We start from the raw sequence: 13,127 nt of genomic DNA, 5'->3' as shown, positions 1-13,127 counted from the left end.
GTATCAAGTGTACAAATATGCTGACATAGTAAAGGTAACAAAACCGCGGTAAGTGGACTGGGTGTAGACAGGATGCCTGACGTAAGAGCTACCAAAACTATACTCAGCAGAGAAACAGGAAGAGGCCGTAAACTCCGAGGTAGACCTCGTGCCCGATGGTTGTGCGCTGTCGAATAAGACGCGCTAGCTTCTGACTTTCGAGGAGACTGGAAAACGGCTGCCCAAGACCGACAAACCTTAGCATTTACTATTCGTTCGGCATTGGACCACTAGGACGATTGTTGCCATAAAAGTAAACACTTCCGTTTTCCATTTTTTAATAGTTATCGGGCAATTATTCTCGAGAACTATAAAAAAGAAATATCCTGAAATTGGAGGCAAGTTAGTTGTGATAACATCTCGTTTTTCAAGCACTCAGATCTTTTCTTGGATTGCTAGTGCTGCCCTTTTCATTTTTCATCAATTTTCACTATTTATGAAACGAAAACTAATTAAATAGTTTTTAAAGTCTAGAATACCCTTATAAAAATCAAACTAAAACTCTGATCAGATATAAATGTTTTATTAAACAATTTTATTTGCAGTACGATAACGTCAATCACCCGTTTAATGGCAGCTCATAGATAAAAAAAATGAATCGCGCCTATTCCAGGACTTCCTCTCCCTCCTTGACTTCCTTCAAATCAAGCACTTCTAGAGCGCCGTTGCCTTTTGTCTCGGTACGAACAATCTCATCCATCTCGCGAAAATGTCCTGGATTAATTAGACACGTGATGACCAACCGATCGCCCTCCCATTCCTCCGATTCCACAGGAGTAGCCAGCTTGGTCACTTTATCCTTCAGCCGCTTGGCATCCTTCCGTGGCAAGGCCACCTTCAGTCGCATCTTGGCACGTTCCAGCGGAATTGTTGCCTGCAGCAGCTTAATCACTTCCAGGGCTTGCTGCTTTGCGTTTCTGTGCGGTTTGATCGAATAGTGGATATCCTTCATGCTCTTCTCGATGATCGAAACCGGGTAAGGGCGCTTTGTTTCCGGATTCACGCAACGATCCGCGACATTGGTGGCGATTTCCCGGAACATCGATTCCAGCTGATCGTGTCGTTCTTTTTCGGAAATTTGTAGCTCGCCTTTGGCGAGAATTTCCTTACAAATTTCTATGACGTCGTCTTTTCCGAAAGCTTTCATCAGATCCTCCTTCTTTGCCATCTCGCCCTTTGAAACGTTGTTAAATACGGCCACCGTTTGTAGTACTTCATCCAAATCCTTCTCGGCTCCGGTTCGCCAGGACACTACCTTATTTTTGTAGCACGCAATTTCGAACCGTTTGCCGGCTTTCTTTATTCGCACCACGGCCACGTTCGTGTGCCGGATTTGGTTTGTGGGAGTGAAGATTTTCGGCATTTTTCTGCTGTGCCGGTGGACAGATGACTTTATGAAAACCTTTAAACTAAACAAATTGTGAAATTACTACGCAGCGGACTGTTTACGGCAGTGTGGGGTAAAAAAATTAGCGGCAGGCAGCTTTTTGTGTACGCGAGAAATATAAGAAAGATAAACAAGGTGAAAACCGTGGCAACGCTGTTTCCGATTGGCAAAGAACGCAACCAGCGCACGGTGGGAAAAAGGAACTCAGTCATTTTTTAATTCTTTTTCGACAGTAGAACATCTAAACAATGAAACAGTGAATAATAGTTTAACCCAACTATATCATCGTAGCAACTATTTGTCACATTTTTCTGTTTTCTTCCAAATTTTTTTATAAAAATTAGATACATAATTTTTTCTCACTGTGCAGCGGTGGATGTTGTGATGACATTTTAAACAATTCTTGAAAGTGTAAATTTGTTTGTATTTATCGTATTTATTTTGAATTATCGCGGTTGTGATGGTTTTGCGTACATTCTAAAATTTAAATTGCATGTACAATTATTGGAATAAAAATAAACCATGTCGAAACGAAAATCGGCAGCAGCCTTTAATAGCGTCGAAGAAAATGGTGATAACAAAAGTGATTACGCGACACACGAAAAACTAGAAGTGCCCGAATGTACGGTGGAAGTGATAAATCGAAAGAGTAGCAGAGGGCGGCCACGTAAACCTAGACCGAACGAGCTGCTACTAGAAGAACCCCTGGAACCCGAATATGCAAATCAAGCAGATGACAATGGCAACCAAACGCAAACAGATTCCTCTTGTGCAAAACAAAACGAAGGAAAAAAGGTTTACTGTGTGTGTGTCCTCCCCCGATGGAAATTACACTAACATACTTTCTTTTCCAGCAGAAGGCAGGTCGCCGAAAGAACACCACTAAATCGGAAATACGTTGCGAGATCTGTGGTAAAACTTTTAAATTTCGAGCCACTCTCAAGCAACACGAGCAGATTCACTACGGAATCAAGGAGTTCGAATGTACCGTTTGCGGGAAACGTTTCATGCACAAGGGTACACTGAAGGTTCATCTACGATTGCATACCGGTGAAATGCCGTACAAGTGTCCCTACTGTCCGAAACGTTATCGGGGTCAAACCGCTCTGGATTGTCACGTTTTTCGGCACACCAAACAGGGCACCAAATGTCCACAGTGTTCCTCCGTGTTCGCTACTCCGTCGATTGTGAAGCAACACATCCGTGAGGTTCATACGACGGAACGTTCGCATACTTGCCAAATCTGCGGTGTTACGTACAAACACCGGAAGAGTTTGCGGTTGCACTTGCGCAATCATCAGAAGAGAAATTGTCCCGATTGTGGCAAGGTTTTCTCCAGCGTTTATGCTATGATGACCCATCGAAAGATTCATGCTCAGGACCATTTTCAGTACAAGTGCACTTTTTGCGAGCGGAAGTTCGAGAAAGAGGACGAACTGCAATCACATGCGAAGCTTCGCGGAAGGGGTTTCCAGTGTGACATGTGCTGCCATAGTTTCAACAAAAAAGACTACCTGGACAATCATCACCGGAGGAACCACTGGAAGGAGCTTGGATTAGAGCAGCTGAAAGTGGCTGCGCCCAAAAATGGTTGGAATCGGAAAGGCGTTCCGAAACCGAAGAAATTTGTTTCTGTGCCACTTAACTCGGTGGAGGCCTTAGCGGAGCCATCAACCTACAATGTTGTTACTGAAAGCGAACGGTTAATCAGTACTTTAACAGTTTATCAACCTGACGTGGAAAGTGAAACCGCCCCAGCGAATTCGGAGTTAATACCAACAACGATAGTCACAAAGATCGAAGAACCGTTTGATAGATGTTATACGTTGGAAATTCAATCTAACGCTATTCTGCCCTCGGTTGGCGTCCAAAAGCAGGACCAACCGGCCGAAGTTGATTTCGATCACGATTACGCTGGTATAAACGATTTCGGTGCCGCTTCGTACAGTGACGATAACTGTTTAGAACTTGAAGAAGCACGCCTAGAAACGGGTAGCGTTAAGTCGGAACATGACTTTAAGGTGGAACTGGTTGATATTAGTGAACAGAGAAGTCCAGCGCAGAGCTGCGAAGCAGAAACTGTGCCTAAAAGTGAGATTTTGGACGAAGAGCAAGAACAATTCGGTAGTGATGATGAAGTGCCTCTGGCGGTAAGTAATTTTTCTATTTCAATCTCATAATCACGTACACATCTTTCTATTTTCAGACACTTGCATCAAAAAGCATTAGACTAAAGACTGAAAAGGGTAACACCGTGAATAACGACCAAGATCTCAATTCAGCGGAGAATAATGAAGATGACAATGAAAACATTCCACTATCGCAACGTAGAAGAAAATCCGACAAGCGTCAAAAGCGACGTTCAAGCAATATCACCAAAACAGGCGCCCAAGGTGGATCCAACCGCGTCAGACAAGAACTGTTCTGTCCCTACTGTGGGAAACGGTTCGATGGTCGAACTGTACTCAAGAAGCACAAGGCCGAAGTACATCCCGACAGGAAACCAAACAAAGGGGTTAGTTTATCTATCATCACAATCATCCGATTCTAACCGTAACATTGTAAACGTTCCAGCCTTTCAGTTGTGAAATCTGCGGCAAATCCTACGCCACGGTATCGTCAATGGTGGTGCACCGGGGAAATCATGCCCAGTACCAACGGTACAAGTGTGACGAATGTCCGAAAGCCTTCACCTATCGATGCTACCTGGAAAACCACAAACGATCGGAGCATCGGCACGAACGGCTGATCTGCCCCATCTGTGGCAAACTGTTCAAGTACAGTCAGGACCTGAAGGTGCACAACAAACAGCACGCCGAAGATAAACCATTTAAGTGTGACCAGTGCCCTTCGGTATTTCGGTATCCGAGCGCGCTGCGCTGCCACAAGGCACTGCACGTGAAAACGGTGTTCACGTGTGATATCTGCCAGAAAGTGTTTAAGTACGACAACAGTTTGCGGGTTCACAAGCGGTTGCACACAGGTGTTAAGCGGTTTCAGTGTGAAATTTGCAACCGCGAGTTCCACACGAAGGCTCCACTGGTTCGACATTTGGCAACGCATTCGGTCGAGCGGGAAATGAAATGCGTGGTGTGTGATAGAATTTTCTACAAAAAGATTGAACTGACCATTCATCAGACTAAAGAGCATCCAAATAATCCACTCATCGGGACGACGGTGAAAATTCACACCTGTCAGGTGTGCGGCCAGGAATTTACCAAGAAGAGTAATCTTAAATCGCACTCCTACATCCACGGGGATGTGTACAAATACAAGTGTGACCTGTGCGAGGATCAACAGTTTAAGCAACACGCAGGATTGAGGCACCATTTGATACATTTCCATAAGCTAGAGGTGCGGAAACGAAAGCAGAAAGAGCCTGTTGCGAAAAGTTCGACAGTGGATGGCACTCTGGCAGCGCCAGTTTGTGTCATGCACAACGGGGTTGAATTTCTGGTGCAACAAATTCAATGCGAATAGCAAACTAAACTTATGTACATACGACTTGAAGATAAAATAGAGAAGTTCATCTAATCAACTGATAAAATTCAAAGTTATAATTTATTCCCTTGAGAAAACAAAAAAACTATTTTCGAATATGGTTCAAGTAAAATAGCATCAATGCGTTGCGTTGCTGAATATGTTGTCCATACTTATTCAAACCCGAGATTGATGAGTGTTGTGAGATCCTTACCTAAAGGGGTGGTGGGGTGTCTATTCCTAACCTTCTTCCGCGGCACCATTGGTCGCATCGTCCACGCGGGCTTTGTTCTTGAGCAGGAAGTTGGCTAGGTACTGCACCGGATCCTGGGGACGTTCCTTTGCCAGGGCTTTCAAACCTTGCAGTAGAATCGGGTTGACCGTTTGATCCAGGTACTGTCGGGTGGGCAGTGACTGCAGATCGCGTCCAGAGAGCTTGCGTCCGTTGTCATTGGTGGATTTGTTTTCCTTTTCCATCTTTGCTGTGGGCGGTCTGAAAATAAAAATACAAGAATAAAATTTCATTATCGCACATTTTAAGTGGATTTATTCTTTTATCTTCGGGAATTTTGTGTATTTCAAAACTGTCGATTGATACCATTTGAAAAAAATAGGGTAAAGAACTTATTTTAAGCAGCTTATGTATAGCATTCTGTGCATGAGACGAAATCACGAAATTCTCGAAATGTGTAAGGTGAAATACCAAAGTAAGTATACTTTTTTTACTCAGTCAGCACTTATCTTTAGATTATAGAACTGAATTGGCAAAAACTGATGAAAGTAGTGGACCCTTGATTAATCTGTTCCACCTTACGCTACTGTTTACACACTTGAATAACACGATAAGGAGGAGCAAGATGCATCACCCAAGGTAAAACTGAAGTTAGTTTTGGTCTACTTTTCAGATGATTTCAATGATTTAATGCTAGAAAAATAATAAAAATTAGAACTTTAATGAAAAAGGTTATTTTCTCACTAAAAAAATTTGCGGGACAAGATAGCTCATCTAGAGTAAGATGGATCACCCTCTCAAGCAGCTCAAAACTATGTTTCAACATTGTACGGAAAGCAAGTTACATGCCTTCTCTTCGAGCAACAAACGTAAGGGGTCATTTCCATGCTATACAGCAGGTGATGGGGATTGTTCTCGTCGACTAGGGAAACGACGAGCAAGATGGTCACCCGATTTCCTTTGGGTTCATTCCTTTCCTTTCCTTCGTTGGCCGACGGACCGTTTACCGGTGTAAGGCCGAACGAATTAGAGATGTCCAGCTTCTTCTGTCTTGGGCAGCCATTCTCCAGTCGCCTCGTACACCAGCAGATCATGCTCTTCTTCCACCGCGCTTATCCACCGAATACGAGCCCTACCACGGAATCGACTCTTCCTCTTCCTTTCTTATTTTTTATTTGTATACCTGGTACAACTCGTGACTCATGCGTCTGCGTCACACTCCATCTTCCAATTTACCACCAAGTATCGATCGAAGAACCAAGAACCAAGAACTTCACGCTCAAATCTTCCAAGCAGCGTCCATGCTTCAAGTCCATAAAAAGGAACTGGGAAGATCAGCGTCCTATACAGCGCTAGTTCAGTGCGAGTTTGCAAACTACGAGACCTCAGCTAGTTACGTAGTCCGTAGAAGGCCCTGTTTGCCGCTGCAACTCGTCGTTTCACTTCGCGGCTCATATCGATGCTACATGTCACAAGCGTACCGAATTCATTAACCACTTCAAATCGTTCCCCATCAATCTCCACCTCAGCACCAACACCACCGAAATTCCCACGTTTGCTGCCAGCTACCATGTACTTTGTTTTGGCAGAAGTATTGTTAAGTCCCAACCTCGCCGCTTCTCTCTTAAAACGACTGAAAGCCTACTTCACGAAATCGATTTAATTAATGTCGTCCGCAAAACCAAGGAGCATGTGAGATTTCGTGATGATCGTACCGTTTCTTTGCACATTTACGAACATGACTGATATCTCGCCAGCTATCCGCATGTATGATTTCGATCGCTCCAGCGTCATACGACTAAGTTTAATCAGTGTCGTGGATCTGTCGCAGGTAAAAATTTGATCCGTCATGGAACGCCGCTGTCGAAAATCCGTTAACGGTATCATTCTGAAGAACAGGATACGGGGAAGCACTTTGTAAGCGGAGTTGAAAGCCGTAATGCCTCGATAGTTGCAACAATCCAGTCGATGGCCCTTCTTGTGGTTTGGGCATATGAGGCATTTCAACCAGCCGTTCGGCATTTGTTCATCCATCCAGATCCTCAGTATGATCTGGTGGATCGCATAGTACAGCCGCTCGCTTCCCGCTTTTAGAAGTTCGACCTGAATACCATCCTTTCGGCGGCCTTTTGGCGCCGGTCCGTTAATCAATGGGTCGTAAGTTATAGTCCTGGATAGTCGTCTTCCTGGGCGTCGGTGATTGGCACAACAGTGGCGGCTCTAGACCGACGGAAAATAAGCGAGAAAAAAAAGTGAAAATTTTCATGCTTGTTCGTATCACTTCCAAACTCGATATCGCCAAAAATCTGAGGTATTTTTGCAATCATTCAATCCACTAGGCGCAGAAATATATCTGGTTCTGTCTATCCTCAGCATTAAGGCGATTAAATTGGAACAAACCAGGATGCGTAGATAGTAAGCAGTTTTTTTTATTCATCAACTTCGAGTTGCAAGTACGCATCAGAACGATCGATGACGCTGAAGATGGTGCTGTCATTAAACTAAGCAAAAATTACATATATTATCATGTAAAGTATTTTCAACGAGGTGTGCGAGATAGTTTACCATTCGATTTCAGAGATTGCTGCTGGCGGTGTTTTCGCTGTTTTGATGTAGAACTACGTCTCGATAAAATCCGCAGCCAACAAAAGTGTCGGCAAGTATTGACGAGTCGTTGATAATCATCTATCAGGTTTTGGATAGATTATCAACGCAGTTTCAGCTTTGAATCTGGTAAGTAGTCTGGCCCGAAAGTCCACGTAGCAATGAGCCATCAGACTATAGACAAACACCAGTCATTTGAATTGATCAAATTTGACAAAAGTTTTGGCTACTATAGCTTTCAGAAAATATCAGTATTATAAAATAGATATGCACTTCTTTCTTAAAAGTCAAACTAGGAATGAATCTAATGTACCGTGAACTGGGGTGATTTTGATCACCTCTTTTTTGAAAATGTGGTAAAAAAGCGCTCGTAGTGCTTGGGATTTGTCGTAATCTTTACTTATTGTGTGGATATATGTATGCATTGCCACTATTCATGCATTTCCTGCTATTTAAAGAGTGTTTTTCATGCTAAAATATTAATTGAAAATGAAGGGTATTTTTGACGATTTTGTTGCATACAAACAATCGGTTCAAGCAGATTCAAAACAACAAATTGCAGTACGTAAAGTTTTTTATTTTGTTCCCAGATTAGTTCTTAAGATGAACAAATATTATAACAATGCATTTCATTGTTATTTTGCAAGTTTTTCCTCGGAGACAATGTTGAGTCCCAATAATCTCCACAGCGTATTACATATTTTCTCATTTTGTGATTAATACAAGCGTAATCTATCCCTACAAATAAGATTTGTTGATAAAAGAAGTTGTTTTCAATCAACAAATCTTATTTGTATGGGATTAGCTTGTATTAGCAGATTAAGCTTGTATTCGTCAAAAAACGTGAAATAGGGGGTTTTAATTTGAAAAAAATACCTGCTTTTTCTTATACTAATCGATGACCGACCTTTTAGTAGGCAATACGCATTTTTTCTTAAATCTCTACGATTTTTCTTTGATTTTTAAATTGAAAAATTAGATTTTTTAAAATTTTCACTAACCGGCAAGTAGTGCACAAAGTGACACTTCTGCTGCTCGAAAATATAACCCTGACCGAGCACAAAGTGGCATTAATACTGCTGGCCTGTGGAAATATAACCCTGGTTCGCGTGTTAAGACAGGGATGCCAAATGTGAAGACATATCTCAATTTCGAAGACATTAGAGCTCGTGTGAAGTAGTGGAAGCCTAATAGTCGGTTGATTACCCGCACTCGATTTAAGGTTTTCGGTGGGATTTTTGATAACTTTAATGGGGGACCGTGTATACAGATTTCTTATGTGTGGAGCCATTTTTTATGGTGTGAAGTTATTTAAAAAATGACCTGGCACCCCTGTGTCATGATTTCTTGACGGTAGGGTTTGTCTTAAAATCACTTACAGTTGTTAAAATTCGAAATCGATTTTTTTCAACAGTTCGGCTGTTTAAAATAAAAAAAGGTCAGTGGAATATGATTTTTTTTTCATTTCTTATCAAAAGAAAAAATAATATACATACCCCTAAAACACCCTATTGTGGCTTGTTTACATATGGCACATGGGCCCTTTTCACATGTTTGGCGAGATTTCTGTTTAAAAAAAACCAAGACGTGAAGTAACATGCAAATTTGGCCAATTGCATGAGTCATATTCCACGTGGACTAGTTTTTGATGATTTTAGACCACCTTCCCTCTCAGTGGATAATCATTCATATGTATTCTATTTTTTTTTTTTAAGGGGGGATTTGTTAGTAGCTTAAGTATTTATGATAAATATTAGTAAATAATGAGTATGTGTGTCCAATCACAAATGGTGACTTCTCAACACTGTTAGAAATTTGTAATTTTGATTGTTAGGATTTGTTTGCTTTCGCAATTAGGACTTATCATTCGTAGGGATTTAAACCTACTTGTCAGGAAAGGGGAAGTAAACTTACAACTAACTTAATTGCCAACTTATTGGCTATAAAGAGAGCTTATCGTAGCAATTGAGGATTGCAACGATTTTTGTCGAAAATTGTTAATAATTTTATTTGACATAGCTTCTAATGGTTCAACACCAGTAAGTCTATGTAATTCGAGTGTACCAAACCAAGGAGGACGCTTCAAAACCATTTTCAGAATTTTATTCTGAATCCTTTGGAGCGTTTTCTTCCTTGTTGAACAGCAACTTGACCAGATCGGTACAGCATAAAGCATTGCTGGTCTAAAAATTGATTTGTAAATCAAAAGTTTGTTCTTTAAACAAAGTTTAGAATTCCTGTTAGTGAGAGGATATAAACATCTCGTATATTTGATGCACTTGGCTTGTATACTCTCAATGTGCTCTTTGAAAATAAGTTTTTTATCATAAATTAGTCCCAAGTACTTAACCTTGTCGGACCAACTTAAAATAACCCCATTCATCTTGACAACGTGATTATTGTTTGGCTTGAGGAAAGAAGTCCTAGGCTTATGCGGAAAAATTATCATTTGAGTTTTAGAAGCATTGGGAGAGATTTTTCACTTTTGCAAGTAGGAAGAAAAAATATCTAAACTTTTCTGCAATCGACTGCATATGACACGAAGACTTTTTCCTTTTACGGAAATGCTTGTGTCATCGCAGAACAATGACTTTGTACATCCTGGAGGCAAATCAGGAAGATCTGAAGTGAATATATTGTACAGGACTGGACCCAAGACTAAACCTTGAGGTACACCTGCTCTGACAGGAAATCTATCAGATTTTGAATTCTGATAGACAACCTGCAGAGTTCGATCAGTAAGATAATTTTTTAAAATTTTGATTAGGAAAATTGGAAAATTAAAAGTTTGCAATTTCGCAATCAAACCTTTATGCCAAACACTGTCGAATTCTTTTTCTGTGTCTAAAAAAGCAGCTCCAGTGGAATAACCTTCAGATTTGTTAGCTCGTATAATATTAGTAACTCTGAGCAATTGATGAGTTGTGGAATGCCCATGGCGAAATCCAAACTGTTCATTTGCAAAAATTGAATTTTCGTTGATGTGTGACATCATTCTGTTAAGAATAATTCTCTCAAACAGTTTACTTATTGAAGAAAGCAAACTGATTGGTCGATAACTTGAAACTTCAGCTGGGTTCTTATCCGGTTTTAAAATGGGAGTAATTTTTGCATTTTTCCATAATTTGGGAAAATATGCAATTTTAAAGCAGCAATTGAAAATTTTCACTAAAAATTCCATTGTGCTCTCAGGGAGATGTTTGATTAGTATATTAAAGATTCCATCGTCACCAGGTGCTTTCATATTTTTGAAATTTTTAATAATTGATTTAATCTCATTCAAGTTAGTTTCAATTATTTCTGCAGGTAAAAAATTCTGGGAAGAAATAAGATCAAATTGACGTGTGACTTCATTTTCAATTGGAATCACAAAATTCAAATTTGAGTTATGAACACTCTCAAACTGCTGAGCAAGTCTTTGAGCCTTTTGTTCGTTGGATACAAGAAAACGTTCACCATCTTTTAAAACTGGAATAGGCTTTGAAGGTTTCTTAAGAATCTTCGACAGCTTCCAAAATGGTTTTGAATATGGTTTCAATTTTTCAACTTTAGTCTCAAAATTTTGATTTCTCAGAAGAGTAAATCTATGCTTAATCTCTTTCTGTAAATCTTTATAAATAGTTTTAAAAACAGGGTCACGAGAACGTTGATATTGACGTCTGCGGACATTTTTCAAACGAATTAGAAGTTGAAGATTTTCGTCAATTATTGATGAATCAAATTTCACTTGAGCCTTTGGAACAGAATAATTCCTGGCATCAACAATTGCACATTTTAATGCTTCCAAAGCGGAATCAATATTCACTTCGTTTTGCAAATCAAGCTCATTATTGAAATTTCTCTCAATATGAGCTTTGTATTTTTCCCAATTAGCCTTGTTATAAATAAAAACAGAGCTCAAAGGGTTTAAAACTGATTTATGTGATATAGAAAAAGTTATTGGAGATGGTCAGAATCAAAATCAGCATGTGTGATCAAATCACTACATACATGACTTTGATCTGTTAGCACCAAATCAATTGTTGAAGGGTTTCTTACAGAAGAAAAGCATGTAGGACTATTTGGAGCCAAAATAGAATAGTATCCTGAGCGTTAAAATCGCCGATTATGAAAAATTTCGAACGATTTCTGGTGAGTTTTTGTAAATCACCTTTAAAATAATTTTTGAGCTCGCGTGTGCATTGAAATGGTAAATATGCTGCGGCAATAAATAAAATCCCAAGTTCAGTTTGAACTTCAATTCCCAAAGTTTCAATAACTTTCGTCTCAAGATGGGGAAGAGCACGATGTTTGATTCGGCGATGAATAACAATTGCAACTCCACCGCCGGAGCCCTGAATCCTTTCATATCTATGAACCACGTAATTGGGATCATATTTTAATATTATGTTAGGTTTCAAAATGTTTCAGTAATAATTGCAATATGCACATTATTTACTGTTAAAAAGTTAAAAAGCTCATTCTCATTGGCCTTCAATGAGCGAGCATTCCAATTTAATATTTTAATTGTTTTATTTAAAATCATTGCTAAATTTTAAATTAGAAACAATTTTAATAGTAAAATTTGTGCCTATTTGAATGGCTTCAAACATTGATTTTGCCTGCAACATGGCGTTCATAAGATCGAACATTGCCTGTTGCAAAAAAGAAAGTTTACCTGCCGTAATAGGCCCCAGGCAGTTGACATTAGAAAAAATATTTTCGGCAGCAATATTAGCTGGAGTAATAGGTGTACAATTATTTTCTAGCGTGTTTTGCTTACCCATATTAACGGTCATTTTCGAACTACCAACACTAGGCGGTATAATGTTCGAACTACCTGTAACCTGTGCATAAGTTAAACGGGTATGCAAAGGAGTAGGTAAACTATGCGTCACTGGTACGCTTGGAGAATTTTGTTTTGAAGTTGGTTTTAATTGAGAAATTGAATTTTGTTTACCTTGCCTTGCCTTAGCAATTGCTAAACGGACTGGGCATTGATAAAAATTTGACATATGGTTGCCGTTACAATTCGCACAGCGAAAATTTTTACTCTCTTTCACAGGACATGTGTCCTTTTTGTGAGAAGAGTCTCCACAATTAAGACATTTTTGGTCCATGTTACAGAATTTGGAACCATGGCCATAACGTTGGCAAGTACGGCATTGGGTCATATGTATTCTAAAAATGTTGTATAAATCTTGGACATTCGCCAACCTAAAATGTTCACGTAGAATGTAAATGCCTCTAAAATTGCTTTCCATATTTATAAACTCGTTCAAGTTGTTTTAGGCTGTTTAATTTCGTGAAAGTAGCAAAGTGTTACTCGAAATTCATCAAAATAATGAAATGATCGAAGTCACCCCGGAATGATGATTGGTGTAAAATTTTTAGAGCATATTTAAA

The 13,127-nt window shown here is 39.8% G+C and overlaps 2 protein-coding genes across 3 annotated transcripts; one reads left to right on the top strand and one right to left on the bottom strand.

Annotated features, from left to right (window-relative positions):
- Nucleotides 1–537: 537 nt before the first annotated feature.
- Nucleotides 538–1,516, bottom strand: LOC129729941 (ribosome maturation protein SBDS). Its single transcript, XM_055688870.1, has one exon. The coding sequence runs from the start codon at nucleotides 1,400–1,402 to the stop codon at nucleotides 644–646; it is 759 nt and encodes a 252-aa protein (XP_055544845.1). The 5' UTR covers nucleotides 1,403–1,516; the 3' UTR covers nucleotides 538–643.
- A 280-nt stretch (nucleotides 1,517–1,796) lies between these two features.
- Nucleotides 1,797–4,973, top strand: LOC129729939 (zinc finger protein 665-like). 2 transcript variants are annotated; one of them, XM_055688868.1, is made up of 4 exons: nucleotides 1,797–2,221; nucleotides 2,284–3,576; nucleotides 3,633–3,941; nucleotides 4,001–4,973. In XM_055688868.1, the coding sequence occupies exons 1-4, from the start codon at nucleotides 1,949–1,951 to the stop codon at nucleotides 4,904–4,906; spliced, it is 2,781 nt and encodes a 926-aa protein (XP_055544843.1). In that variant the 5' UTR covers nucleotides 1,797–1,948; the 3' UTR covers nucleotides 4,907–4,973. The 2 variants fall into 2 exon arrangements, with proteins under 2 accessions (XP_055544843.1, XP_055544842.1); XM_055688867.1 differs by having other exon boundaries at nucleotides 2,281–3,576.
- The last annotated feature ends 8,154 nt before the right edge of the window (nucleotides 4,974–13,127 follow it).

Source organism: Wyeomyia smithii, chromosome 3 (assembly GCF_029784165.1).
Source record: "Wyeomyia smithii strain HCP4-BCI-WySm-NY-G18 chromosome 3, ASM2978416v1, whole genome shotgun sequence".
Lineage (NCBI taxonomy): Eukaryota > Metazoa > Arthropoda > Insecta > Diptera > Culicidae > Wyeomyia > Wyeomyia smithii.
Note: the sequence above shows the minus strand (reverse complement) of the source record. Positions and strands in the feature narration are given on the sequence as shown.

Coding starts and splice junctions, on each gene's coding strand:
- LOC129729939 (XM_055688867.1), top strand. CDS start 1,949: ATGTCGAAACGAAAATCGGCAGCAGCCTTTAATAGCGTCGAAGAAAAT. Junction 3,577..3,632: donor ATGATGAAGTGCCTCTGGCG/GTAAGTAATTTT, acceptor TTCTATTTTCAG/ACACTTGCATCAAAAAGCAT. Junction 3,942..4,000: donor ACAGGAAACCAAACAAAGGG/GTTAGTTTATCT, acceptor TAAACGTTCCAG/CCTTTCAGTTGTGAAATCTG.
- LOC129729941 (XM_055688870.1), bottom strand. CDS start 1,402: ATGCCGAAAATCTTCACTCCCACAAACCAAATCCGGCACACGAACGTG.